The 13,343-nt window shown below is 38.7% G+C and overlaps 2 protein-coding genes across 16 annotated transcripts in view; one reads left to right on the top strand and one right to left on the bottom strand.

Moving 5' to 3' along the window:
- Positions 1-4: 4 nt before the first annotated feature.
- TIMM9 (translocase of inner mitochondrial membrane 9) lies at positions 5-10,663 on the bottom strand. Of its 7 annotated transcripts, XM_036435488.2 has the most exons (6): positions 10,382-10,652; positions 9,079-9,108; positions 7,523-7,611; positions 2,781-2,845; positions 1,423-1,518; positions 5-425 (listed from the first exon to the last, which is right to left on the bottom strand). In XM_036435488.2, the coding sequence occupies exons 4-6, from the start codon at positions 2,817-2,819 to the stop codon at positions 291-293; spliced, it is 270 nt and encodes an 89-aa protein (XP_036291381.1). In that variant the 5' UTR covers positions 2,820-2,845; positions 7,523-7,611; positions 9,079-9,108; positions 10,382-10,652; the 3' UTR covers positions 5-290. The 7 variants fall into 7 exon arrangements, with proteins under 7 accessions (XP_036291381.1, XP_036291409.1, XP_045436098.1 ...); XM_036435516.2 differs by lacking the exon at positions 7,523-7,611 and having other exon boundaries at positions 10,382-10,663; XM_045580142.1 differs by lacking the exon at positions 9,079-9,108 and having other exon boundaries at positions 7,523-7,604; positions 10,382-10,653.
- A 381-nt stretch (positions 10,664-11,044) lies between these two features.
- The window catches only part of KIAA0586 (KIAA0586 ortholog), a 95,428-nt gene continuing 93,129 nt past the window's right edge, over positions 11,045-13,343 (top strand). For 7 of the 9 annotated variants that reach the window (XR_006741287.1, XM_045580102.1, XM_045580106.1 and 4 more), the window contains exons 1-3: positions 11,046-11,197; positions 11,628-11,919; positions 12,870-12,940. Coding sequence is in view for 8 of the 9 variants with exons in the window: in XM_045580102.1 (XP_045436058.1) it covers positions 11,721-11,919; positions 12,870-12,940 (270 nt within the window). In the remaining variant the exon portion in view is untranslated. Of the gene's footprint in view, positions 11,198-11,627; positions 11,920-12,869; positions 12,941-13,343 lie in introns of all 9 variants that reach the window. The other 2 variants (XM_045580097.1, XM_045580098.1) reach the window with 2 other exon arrangements.

Here is a 13,343-nt window from a genome sequence, read left to right as displayed (position 1 = left end):
ACAATTGAAGAAACAATGGTTTATTTTTCTAATCAAGTGACTAAGCTCCTGAATCATAAGGCCTCAACAAATGTTGCATCTTACACTTTGATTGGACAATAAGACCTTCTCTTTTGATTATCCCTGGTAAATAGCATTTTTGTTTCTCCAGTGGTTTCTATTTGCCAAACAGTCATGACAGATGGTTAACATGGTGGCTACTGCTTTCAGGGGATTCTAGCAGATGAATCCTCACTTCCAGTGCAAACTATTGGCAGCTTCTAAGGGAAAGTCCAGCTGTCAGGACGTCTCTATCGTGGCTGGCCGAGGAGTCCTGCTTTCGCTGCCAGGGCTTCATTCTGCTGAATATGGTATTCCTGAAATCTCATGGATATCCTCTGCGTCATTTTTAAATATTTCTGTAAGCAATGTTCTGAACAGGTGGTCTAGAAATAAAAAGAGAGAAGATGGAAGAGGCAACACAGAAATATTAATTTTGGGGGGAAAAAATGCATGTATTCTAAAAGACCAACAAGTAGGTACTTTTCTTTGAATATATCTGAGAATTAAGTGGTATTAATAAATAGCAGATGACCATAGCTTTCAACTGTTAATACAAGAGGTATTACATTTTGATACCTATGGGTCACTAGGCACTAAAAACAATGGTAAGTCCCTACTAGCTGGACTAGACTTTCTGCAGGTGTGCTTTAGTATTAACTGAAAGCCTACATTCTCATCCCCTTATTCTGATTATTAAAATGTAGGCCCAGTACAACTTTGTTCCTTTTTAATGAAAAATTCCACTCTTAATATAAATTCTCAAACTTTTACTTTTTTCCTATAAGAATATTACACTTAACATCTATCAAACTATGTCACTTATTTAACAAGTACTTATTCATTGCTGGTTAAAAGTTAAGATCGTGGCATGAATGTTTTCAGTATTCTTCCACTGGAAGAAGTTATATCACTTTCAGCCAATATATGAATGTTTTGATGAGCACGTTAAAAGTTGTAACTTCTAATAGGATTGGGTTTTAAGAGTCTACCTCTGCACTATGAGTGATGAAATTCAAGCTCTAGTTTTTCCAAAGTTATCCTGAATTCTCAGGGTCAGATAGAAAAGCCATGTCAAGTTTCTCAAGGTAGATCATCTTAATTAAAATCTAATTACTAAAACTTTGCAATGGAACAATAACTCAGCAAGCCCCAGGCATTTTCTTTTAGTATGCATTGATTCAATGTGACTATCATATTAAATTTGTCACCATTAAACTCAATGTTATGGGTCCTTGGCTGCTTTAGTTCCTCCAAGCAGTGGAGCATAAAAGGTGGGCAAAGTTCCTGTAATAACTAGGAACAAGCAAAATGCTTAGGGGGATTGCATTTAAGTTGATGATCACAAGCTTAGAGAATCTTTAGTGGGTACCCTTTTCATACCTCTTCAGGTTTTACTTCTCTTGTTGTGAAGTCTTTAACACAATCCAAAAAGCAGGTTTCTGTAAGTTTATTGTAGGTTCCAAGAAATTCTTTAAACTATAAACAAATAAGGCATTTAAAAAAAATTAATAAATCTTTATTGCTCATGATTATTACAATTATTCCTCCCCCCCAATATCTCCCTTCCATCTAGTTTCCATCCTCCCCTGCTCTTACCTCCCCTCATTGTCCTAATCCATAGGTGTAAGATTTTAATCCAGTCTCTTCCTGCACCACCCACACCCCTTTCCCCTGATAATTATCAACCCACTACCTTTCTTTGCCCCTGAAATAAGGTATTTTTAAAAAATATAAACAAATAAGGTGTTAATATTTGGTGTTTTAGAAAACTTTACTTATTGTTGCAAGTATTACAGAAGTCCCTTCATCCCCATCACTGACCCTCTCTCCACCCTGCTCCTGTCCCCCCCTCCCAGGTCTTCCCCGAATTACTGTCTATCCATGGGCTATGCCTGTCTGTACTAATAAAATGGTAATATGCTAATTAGACTGGGTTGACCAGACATCCTCCAGACGGCTGACTTCCTTCTTCCTTTCGGACAAAGCCATGGTGGTGGTGGTGGTGGGGGTGCGGATAACACAGAGGCAGTTAGCAGCGATTAGGCTGGCAGGGGAGCAAGCAGTTAGGGGCAATCAGGCTGGTGGGACAGCAAGCAGTTAGGGGTGAGATCAGGCTGGTGAGGGAGCGCACACAGTTGAGGGCAAGATCAGGCAGGTGGGAGAGCAAGCAGTTAGGAGTGAGATCAGGCCGGCAGGGGAGGGCAGTTGGGAGTGATCAGGCCGTCAGGGGAGTGGTTAGGTGGCAGGCAGGCAGGCAGATGAGCAGTTAGGAGCCAGTGGTCCGTACTGTGAGAAGTATGTCCAAGGGGTCCCAGATTGGAGAGGATACAGGCCGGGCTGAGTGACACCCCACCTCCCCGCTGTGCATGAATTTCGTGCAACAGGCCTCTAATAGGTATATAAGTTCACTGGTTAATATTTGTCTTTTAAAACAAAAATGTTCTGAAAATTAACTGAAGTTTGTATTTTAGGTGAAATGTCCTATAATATTTGAAGTCAAACTTTTGCTAACTCAAATGGGTATACTGTGATCTATGTAATATGAGCTACAAAATATAATCAGATTTTCTCATTTAATACTCTTTCCTGGATTACCTGAAAAATAAATATTCTTCATTTTATTTCCAAATTTGGAAATGAAGTATAAACCATTATTTTGTGAGATCACTAACATGGTTGCATTCAACAGTGCCTTAAATTTTTTGCCAAATGCCTTTTCCTTAATTATAATACCTTACCTGTTTTATCTGATCAGATTCTGGAATTTGTGCAGCCATATTCTTTCAGTACCTTTATTAGTCACCTGATTTAAAAATAAAAAACGTTTGTCAACCTATAAACAAATATTTTATTTAAAAAATGTTTTTTATTGACTTTAGAGAGAGAGGAAAAGAGAGGGAGAAAGAAACATCAGTGTGAGAAACATCGCTTTATCATCTGCTTCCTGTATACTCCCTACTGGGAACTGAGCCCAAAACCTGGGCATAAGCCCTGATTGGGAATTGAACCAATGAATTTTTGGTACATGGGATGATGCTCAACCAATTGAACTACATGGGCTATAAATAAATGTTTTTAGGCTTCTTGAAGAGTTAGGTAATCAAAACAAGAATAGTTTATGAAATAGAATTAAAACAAGCTTACCTGAAATACCACATTATTCACATTTTATCAATTTCTAACCATATATGTAATTATATGCCAATCCTACAGTTTCCCACATCATTAATGACAACAGAACCATAAAGCTTAGATTTTTTAATGCTATTACCTATGGGACCCAAAGACCTTGTCTATCTAAATCTTTAGTGTGTTCCTTTTTTTTTTTTTTTTTTTGGGGGGGGGTGTTAATACTCGCCTGAGAAAATTTTTTCCATTGATTTTGAGAGAGAACAGAAAGGAGGTTGAGGGAGGAGGAGGAGGAGGGGGAGGAGGAGGAGGAGGGGAGAGAGAGAGACAGAGAGACCAATGTGAGAGAGAAACACATGGATTGGCCTCCACCCCGACAGAAATTGCAACCTAGGTACATGCCTGCCCTTGGGTGGGAATGGAACCAGAGACCCTTCTGTCCAAGGGCCTACACTCTAACCACTGAGTGGCTAAATCTCCAGTTTTAAGATGATTTGCCCTGCTACTTTGCAAAAAAGCTACTTATTAAAATCCCTTTCCTGGCCGAAACCAGCTTGGCTTGGTGGATAGAGAGTCGGTCTGAGGACTGAAGGGTTCAGTTCTGGTCAAGGGCATATACCTTGGTTGCGGGCACATCCCCAGTAAGGGGTGTGCAGGAGGCAGTTGACTGATGTTTCTAGCTTTCTATCCCTCTCTGTAAAAAAAAAAAAAATCAAAAAAAAAAAAATCAATTACTCACACACACACAAACACACAAAATAAAGTCATTCCTAGCAGGATTTTTCTTTTTAAAGGAATCTGAAATTTATTTTTCAGTTAATCCTCACCTGAGGATATTTTTCCATTGATTTTTAAGGAGAGTGGGAGAGAGGGAAAGACCGAAAGAAACATCAATGTGAGAGAAACATTGAGTGGTTGCTTCCTGCACCAGCCCTGACCAGAGCCCGGGCTGGGGAGAAGCCTGCAACCACGGTAAGTGCCCTTGACAGGAATCCAACCCAAGAACCTTTGGTCCGCAGACTGATGCTCCATTCACTGAGCCAAACCAGCTAGGGCCCTAGTAGGATTCTAAGGGAAACCAAGAGATTTCTGTTGTCTTCTGTAAGTACTCAAGTTAACTATTCCATTGGTTGCTAATGTAACACTGACCTGTGCTACTAATGATCCTTTTACCTTCTCTATGCAAATGGAGAGTACTATTAATTGTTAACAAACACCATCCTAACTTATAAATCAATAACCCAAATGAAAGATACTCAGAGTTCTAATATACTTTGAAAGGAAGTTACAGGAGTTGTGAAGTCTGAAATTAAAAAAGGGCAATCACTGTAACAGAAACTTTTAAGCATATGATACTTATGATCTAACTTGGGGGCAACAGAGAAGTGAAGATAAGGAAGTCAAAAGCCTTTCTGAATTCCTGGGATTTTCACAGATCCTAAATGGAGGCCCCTGGCTTAGTTAATCCATATATAAGAATGTATCACATTATTTATGCTACCTGGCTAGTTCTAAAATGGAAAACATCTCATATAATATAAAAGATTTGTATAAAATAAGACTGTTTAAAATAGAAATTAAACAGCATGTAAAGAATAAGCATATACAATCTTGTACATGTAGACTAAAAGGATTTTTATGTATTATATTTAGCTTTGAATTTCCTAATAACCAATGCAAAAAAAGTAAACTAGATGTGTAAGTCATTCTTATTGACTCATTATTATTTGAAGTGGCTCTGTAAAGCATGTTTTCATGAAACTAGGAAATTCAAAGAGCTATTATCATGAAAAAAAAAATAACATTCTCATTTGATTAACGAATATAATTGATGGTAATTCCATTCTAGTATTTCCAACCCTGTATACACCTTCCACTCTTTTGCATTTATTCTTCTTTCCTCTTCTTTTTTTTTGAAATATCCTATAAGTTAGTGAGGATACAATCCATACTTATAGAACATTTGACCCAATACCACAGAAGATACATTTTTATCAAGTGCCCAATGAAACAATATCCTGGGTCATAAAACTAGCCTCAACAAATTTAAAATAATTTAAATCATTCTAAGTGTGTTCTCTGACCACAAATGAATCAATCTAGAAATGATTAACAGAAAGAGAACAGGCCAATTTCCAAACATCTGGAAAATAAACAATAAATTTCTAAATAATCCATGGGTCAAAGAGGAAGTCTCAAGGGGGAAAAAAAATCAGTGAACTGAATGAACCGAAAACACAACATACCAAAATTTGTGTTAAAAGAACTACATCAGTGCCAAGAGAACAATTTAAAGCATTAAATTCATATATTGGAAAAAAAGAAACCTCTCAAATCAAAGATCTAAACTCTTACCTAAAGCACCAAGAAAAGGAGCTAAATAAACTCAAAGCATGTAGACAGAAATAATAGAGCAGAAAAAATAAAAATGAAAACATAGCCCTGGCTGATGTGGCTCAGTTGGTTGAGTGTCGTTCTATGAACTGATCAATACCCCGTTAGGGCATATGCCCGGATGCAGGCTCAATGCACAGTAGGGGGCGTGCAGGAGTCAGCCGATCCATGCTTCTAGCTCATAAATATTTCTCTCTCTCTCTCTCAAATCAATAAAAACATACTTTAAAAAAGTGAAAACTTAAAAGCAAAAAACAATAATAAAACAAAGAGTTGGTTCTTTAAAAAGACTATCATTATCAAAATGAAACTTATCACTATAGACCCTGCAGATGTCAAAAGTATAATGAATTTACTATTATCCTGATATCAAAACCAGACAAAGGCAGTACATAAAACTAAAGAAATGTCCCTCATAAAATAGACCTATAGGTCCTTAACAAAGTAATAGCAGATTGGTATTACTCTGCTGTCCTCTACTTGCCTTTTAGTATACCTAACTAATGGTGACAAATGATGGTTATTTGATAAGACATAGATAAGAAGTGTCCCAATAGTGTTGGTATGAATCTTCTTTATTTATAATTATTTTCTTGGCATTATATATATTTTTAAAATATATTTTTATTGATTTCAGAGAGGAAGGGAGAGGGAGAGAGAGATAGAAGCATCAATGATGAGAGAGAATCAGTGACTGGCTGCCTCCTCAGGTTTGAGCCTGAAACCCGGGCATGTGTCCTTGACCGGAATCGAACCCAGGACCCTTCAATCCACAGGCCAATGCCCTATCTACCGGGCCAAACCAGCTAGGGCTTCTTGCCATTATCTTTTTTTTTTTTTTTTTTTTTTAATATATTTTATTGATTTTTTACAGAAAGAAAGGGAGAGAGAGATAGAGAGCTAGAAACGTCGATGAGAGAGAAACATCGACCAGCTGCCTCTTGCACACCTCCTACCGGGGATGTGCCCGCAACCAATGTACATGTCCCTGACCGGAATCGAACCTGGGACCCTTCAGTCCACAGACCGACGCTCTACCACTGAGCCAAACTGGTTTCGGCACCATTATCTGTTAATGTAAAGTTCTTAATAGTATATATCTCCTTAAAATGAAATAAAGTTTTATCATATTATAAAAATAATGCAATCTATTTCTTGAGAATTTGGAAAATAAAAGAGAAATACTCTACTCAAAAACCACTAAGTTAACATTATGGTTTTCTTTTCTCTAGAATCATTCCATTATAAACTTTTCAAATATTGTCCCAGATCTACAATTGAACTCAAGAGCTAACAGTCAGCAATTTTCACAAGTCTGCCTAAATCTCTAAAGTTCTTTTCTATAGTCATAAATAAAGGCATACCATTTCATTGTGATTTGCTTTATTGCATTTTTTTACAAATTGAAGGAAAGACCCTCCACCAGCAAAAAGATTATGACTCCTATGGCGGTGGTTTAGAAATGAAACCGCAATCTCTGAAGTATATCTCTATCAAGATCATGGCATACATAACTTCAGGCAGCTGTTCCTAGGAAATCCTAGAGGTGATTGATTTGCAAATTTGCCTGCTATCTGGTGTCTCTAAAGTCTTTCATCCTTCTCTTATACAGTTATTTAATCATAAATTATTCTGATTGACAAACTCCAACAAGCCAAGCAAATTACTGATAGTGAAAACAGGCAGCAGCAATGTTGCTGCCCTTTTATTTGGTCCTAGTTTCCAGATATTACAGCAAATGTTTGTTATTATAGAGGCAAACATCCACTGAGGAGTTTACCTTTCAATTATACCCCTGAGAGCTGGAGATGGAGGGAAGGGGTAAGAGTTCCAGAATCTCTGGCTTAGTTCTAGGGAATGATACAGCAATGTTATTTTTTTTTGCTAAGCACAAATATATCATAAAACCAGGTAAGTTAAGAGTAAAAGGAGATCTTATCAGTCATCAAGCTCAAACCTTTTCTGATGCATGAGTTTCCTTTCTGTTCTGGAAAAGTAGTTGTCCAACTTTTGCTTGAATGTCTCCAGTGAGGCCTTATTTCTTATCTGAAAAAATGATGGTATTACAATGACTGGGGAGACCTCTTCAAGCTCTAATAGTTTATTTGAGAAGTCTAAACTTCTGTTGGCTAAATCATTTTTAAAAAGCTTCTTCCTTAGATTTACTGTGATCATTTTGCAACACATACTGATATGGCATCATTATACCGTACATCTGAAACTAACAAAGAAAGAAAAAAAAGCCTCTTTCTTTTTCAATATGTGAAATTTAGTTTCCTCATTCTGAGGTTACAAGTCTTTAGCATATATTATTACCATATATATATTAAGAAATACATAACATTCTGCCCTAGCCAGGTGGCTCAGTTGGTTGGAAAATGATCGAGTGCACCAAAAGGTTACAAGTTTGATCTATGTTTGGGGTGTGTATAGGAGGGGGTGGGGCAATTTATCCCTGTTTCTTTCTTTCCCACCCTTCCTCTCTCTTTTTAAAATAAATAAAAATATATCCTTGGGTAAGGATTAATAAACAAACAAATATAAAATCCTTTTCTTTCCAGATAGTAAGTATGTCCAGGTGAACATCACAGAACAAGCAATTCCCAGAAATTTCCGAATATTAAAAAGAAATTAACAGACTAACCAGGATATGATGGAAGAGATGCCCACATTTCTGTTTTAGAATCATATGCAGATTTGTATCAGGCCTGAAGCCAAATTTCTAACTCTGTTAAAATAGTTAAAGCAAATGATTCTTCTGATGTCTTCGGCCTGTATCACTAACACAGTACTTATATTATTGTACTGGTCACTGGTCCCCTTGTGATTCAGGCAAGGGTCACAAATTGATCATAAAACCAGTAGGTGATAGGTTCCTGGGAAATAGGATATATTCATGCTCTCAAAACATCTCCACAGGTTACAAAAGGAAAACTGTCCTTCTATATTGTAATGATCTGGCCGTCACCACCTCATCAAGTGATTATATCTAGCATCATCTCTGTGGTATTCTCCCCAAAATGGATGATCTGACTCTGATCATGAGGGAATAATTAGGAAAAGCCACCATAAGGGACAATTTGTAAGACTAGAGGTCTTTAAAAAAGAAAAGAAAAAAAAGTCATGCCCGTCATGAATCAGGTCACGGTTCAATTCCTGGTCAGGGCACATGCCTGGGTTGTGGTCTTGATCCCCAGTAGGGGGCGTGCAGGAGGCAGTTGATCAAGGATTCTCATCACTGATGATTCTATCTCTCTGAAATCAATCAATAAAAAAGATCATAAAGAAAAGGGGTAGAGGGCTGTTCTAGATTAGGACACTAAGGGGTCATGACAACTAAACACAGCGTGTGAACTTTGGATCCTGAATTAAAAAGAAACATTTTTGAGTTAAAAAAGACATTCTAGGGACATGTTATCATTTTAGGTGTAATAATCTTATCCTTGGCTATGTGACAGATTGTTCTTAAGGTGATTCATGCTGAAGAAATTAAAGGTCATGTCTGCAATTTACTTGCAAATGGTTCAGCAAAAGAGTAGTTATCTATGTATATATAGAGAGAATGGAAAATAAGACAGCAAATAAGTAAAAATGTTAACAATATTATAACAATCAAAAAAGAACAACAATCTTGTGAACTCTATTTTTTGTTCCAGGGCTATCAGTGTCTTTTATTTGATAGGGCAGATGTTTAAACTGATCTGAACTAACTTGTTTGGTTGATAGGCTTTAACAGGACTCCCTTTACTTTAGATTATCCGCAGGAGGTTTAGTAAGTTCACGTCTGAGTAAATGGCAACCCATTAATCAGAGCAAAAAATTCTTGCTACACCACACCACTCCCACAAAAATTCTTTGGAATGATTACTGTCTATTGCTTTCGGGTTTAAAGGTTGGCCACAAGACTTTACAGCATAATCCGCTGAGCACTGGGCTCAATGGGGGGAGGGGTGCCAAGACTTCTTGGGTTTCAACCCAATTCAACTTGTAATGACTGCTTATGGTCACACGTTAGAGGCTAGAGGGGAAAGGTTACTTTATTTCATATCCAAGTTACATTTAGAAAATAAGGGAATTAGAAATAAGGGAAAATCATCTGCAAAGCTCTGACACTGTCACTTTATCTTTTAATTTTCCCCTAAAACAAACTGTGAACGAGCAGGCACTACGTGTGAGCCTGGTAATGAAAAGGGAAATGTAACTGGAATAAGACATAATTTGCAAAGACTAATTAAAGGTTCTTCAAAGCCAAGACCCTAAGGTCCCTTTTAAATACTAGGATTTCTCCTATGAAAGCTGAGTTGTAAAATTTTTTTTTTTAAGTAAAGTGTTGTTTAGCTTTTACATCAGATTACATTGGCTTTGATTAATCTTTTTTCCTAAAGCCCCTAGTATTGCCTAAAGGGAAACGTCTAAGTAGCGCGTCCTTGAAAAACGAGCAGATCAGATAAAGGTGCTGGGTCTGGTTCTGTGTCCAGGGAGGATTGTTCGGTTCAAGGGGGGGGGCCTCCTACCTGTTAGCTCAAGGTCAAGTTACAGCCTAACTCACTGTCGCAGCACAAGACCCCGACTGCTCAAGCCCAGTTTGGAGTGCCTCGGAGCCTCGAACTACGACCCTCGCCCCGGTGACACGGCCGTCGGGCAGGAGGTCTCAGACCCGCCCTGGGAAAGCAGGACCCGCTGCCCGGCTCCGCAGCCCCCCGCAGCCCGCGGAGACCCGGCGGCCTCATTCAGGGACCCGCCGCCTTTCCGGAGCGTGGCCTGCCGCCCCCCGCCCGGGAACCCGGGATTCTGAGGGCAGAGAAAGAGATCATACTTAAGCACAGGCTCTCGCTTCCGACAACAGTGCGAGGCTGGGGGGACTGCGCTGCCAGTGGAGTCCGGGGGCGGAGGGTCGGGGTCACGGCGGGTGCCGCCGCCGCTGGATGCAGAACACGTGGGAGCGGTGATGTCAAATAGCCCTTAGACCCTTTGACGCCGATTCGTTACGACGAGGGGAACTTGAAAGAAAAAAAAAAACCGATAGGACCTTATAACTTCGAAACCCTCTGAGAATTAATTTTTTGGATTGTCTCTTTTAGACAATGCTTCCTATTCTCGATTTCCTCGCCGCGTCTAACCTGAATCTGCCGAAACTGTTTGAAAGACTAATTTACTTTGCGTCCCTAACGGTCTCCAGGAGCTACGCTGTAAACATTCCCTCATGAGTGCGAGTGGTGTTCGTTCGGGAGCGCTGCAGGTGTTCAATGAGTCTCTCGGGTTTTATCCAATATTTAAATCCTTTGGGGCAATGTACTGCCTTTAAGCAATTCACACCCGTTTTAAGCCTTATACGTTCGTTTTAAGCCTTTTACGTTCGTTTTAAGCCTTTTACGTTCGGGCTTTTGTTTCCACCCGGAAAGGGACGGCGGAGCACCCGGGAGCGTTTAGCCTTGTGATTGGCTGTTTTGCACACTGTTCTAGGAGCGCATGCGTGTTGTCTCTCAGGGGGCGGGCTGACAAGGAAGTGGGTGTTGACCCGCGGGCAACTGAAGGTGTGGTCCGAGTAGACCTGTGGCTGTGAGGCTGCCCCGCGTTCTGGAGGCTCGGAGGCGTGAGTTTAGGTGTCCGGCGTTTGCAACCGGAGGGATATGTAAGACTCATTGGCTGAATAATGCTATTAAGCTTCTTAGGTGGGGAATTAGAGAAAGAAAAAAAAAAGCATTTGGGTTTTACCTGCTTGACTTCCTCCGCCCAGCAAATCTTAACTCCGCCTCTGCATCTGTTTGATTTTTGTCTCGCCGGCTCTCGGGCTGGAGAATGCACGGTTGTTATGGTTATACAATCATTTTATCTCCAGTTTAAGATCCATGGCCTGGTGCATTTGTAGACTGAGTGGGATTAATAGGTAAAAATGTTCTAATCTTTATGCTGCATTAAGTACCAAAATTAAAATTGCTAGCTTTGTGTGTAGTCTGTTTAGACGTTGTTTAAAAGTGGATGAATGCATATTTCAGAATCACCTGAAATTCACGTTTTCCTTATTATACTCCCCCGCGCCTCTTACCCCACCTCCTCCCCAGTCTTCAAAGCGGTGAAAATTTTGTTCTGAAGTTTTATGGACCCAGAAGCAAGTTCTGCTGTAGAATTTCGAGACTAGTGTTGTTGCCAGTAATATGAAAGGGCCCGAGTTTAGCCCGGAAAAGAAAAGAAGGGTTAAAATACCAGCGAAGAGGCTGCGTGAGGTGGTTTCTCCAAACCAGGGAGATAATTTGGCTTCGCTGAGAGAAGAGGTGTCCTGTGTTCCTCCAGCGAGGTCTGCAAACAAACATCTTCCTCTCAGAACGGGGACCTGCTTGAATGGAACGTTACGTGGTATGTGATTCCCACATAGTTTTCAACTGTTGATTTTTGTAAATTTTAAGTTTTGTTTTTATTGCACTTTTTTGGGGTGTGTGTGTTTCAAAGCGTAAAGGATTTTTGATGTTTAAATCCACAAACGTGAGATATGTTTAGCTTGTACGGGTGTCAAAAACTCATGGTGTTCCCCGGGAAAATGGCCAGGCATAGCCTGCATCCAATAGTATTAAATAGATAAAATGAATAAAACTGGAACATTTCCTATTGTGTTTTTTCTTTGTGTGGCTTTTGTATACTCTTCCAGTTCCATCTGTGATGGGCATACATAATTGTATGCTGAGCTTATTTTTCACTACTAGGGCTTTTTACCAAATACTTTACTTTCTGTTTGGATTATGATAGTTTGGTGTAGTAGAAAAACACAGCTTCTGCCATTTGATGCTTTCATATTTTAATTCACTTAACCTGTATGGACCTCAGTGAAAATGAAGATAACATTTGCTTTATCCAATTCATGGTTAATTGTAAGGATTAAGTTAATGGATATATGTGCAAAAACAAACAAAAAAATGCTTTTATAATGTTGCTGTTTGGTTGGTACAGCATATCACATGCCTGCTGTTAAATAGGGCTTTTATATACATACGGTATTTTATTCATGGCAAGTGATTCTGCCCTAGTTTGTCCAAATCTAACAGAATAATGATATACTTAAAACCATTTTATACTTATCTCACTTGCTTGTTAATATTGACCCATATTTTCCAAGATATGAGTTGTAAAAATCTCATTTTTCTTTTCTTTCTTTCTTTATTTTTTTTTGCGTGAAATGTGGCTTCCAATTTGGGTCTTGCATTCATATGGAGTTTATATATTCTAGTAGCTCTTGAGTCATACCTGTACAGTTTCTACATGTAATGTTCTGATTTGAAAAATCACTAAAATTAATTTCTTTGTTTTGGTAGGTTCATCAGACTTAGCTTCAGCTAGAAATGATTACCAGCCTCCATTAGAAACACCCCCTGTGTCAGAAAGTGTAAGCAAAAGGATTCTTAATTATGCTGATGTTGAAATTTTCAGTATTGTTAAATAATGTATTCTTAAGTTGTGTTTGATTAGCAGCGAGCCTTGTTTTTAAATTTCACTTACCAAGAGAAATGTTTGACATATAACAATGGTGATTTAAGTAGTGTTTGAGACATTAAGGAAAAAGCCTTCCATAGAATAAAAAATATCCATTAGTAAGATAATGACCTCGGAAAGAAATAGTGTAATTGAAAAAAAACAGCTCTGCTATTATCTAAGGAAAAGGTATTCTAAACAAGGGACATTATGTAAAGGTAAGAAACAATAACAACATAAAAAATGTGAGTGTGATTATACATCAGACAGACTATTGTGAGGTCTTTTGTGGGTATTTTCTTGAGGGGTCTCTAAAA

Source organism: Pipistrellus kuhlii, unplaced genomic scaffold, assembly GCF_014108245.1.
Source record: "Pipistrellus kuhlii isolate mPipKuh1 unplaced genomic scaffold, mPipKuh1.p scaffold_m20_p_1, whole genome shotgun sequence".
NCBI classification, from domain to species: Eukaryota; Metazoa; Chordata; class Mammalia; order Chiroptera; family Vespertilionidae; genus Pipistrellus; species Pipistrellus kuhlii.
Note: the sequence above shows the minus strand (reverse complement) of the source record. Positions and strands in the feature narration are given on the sequence as shown.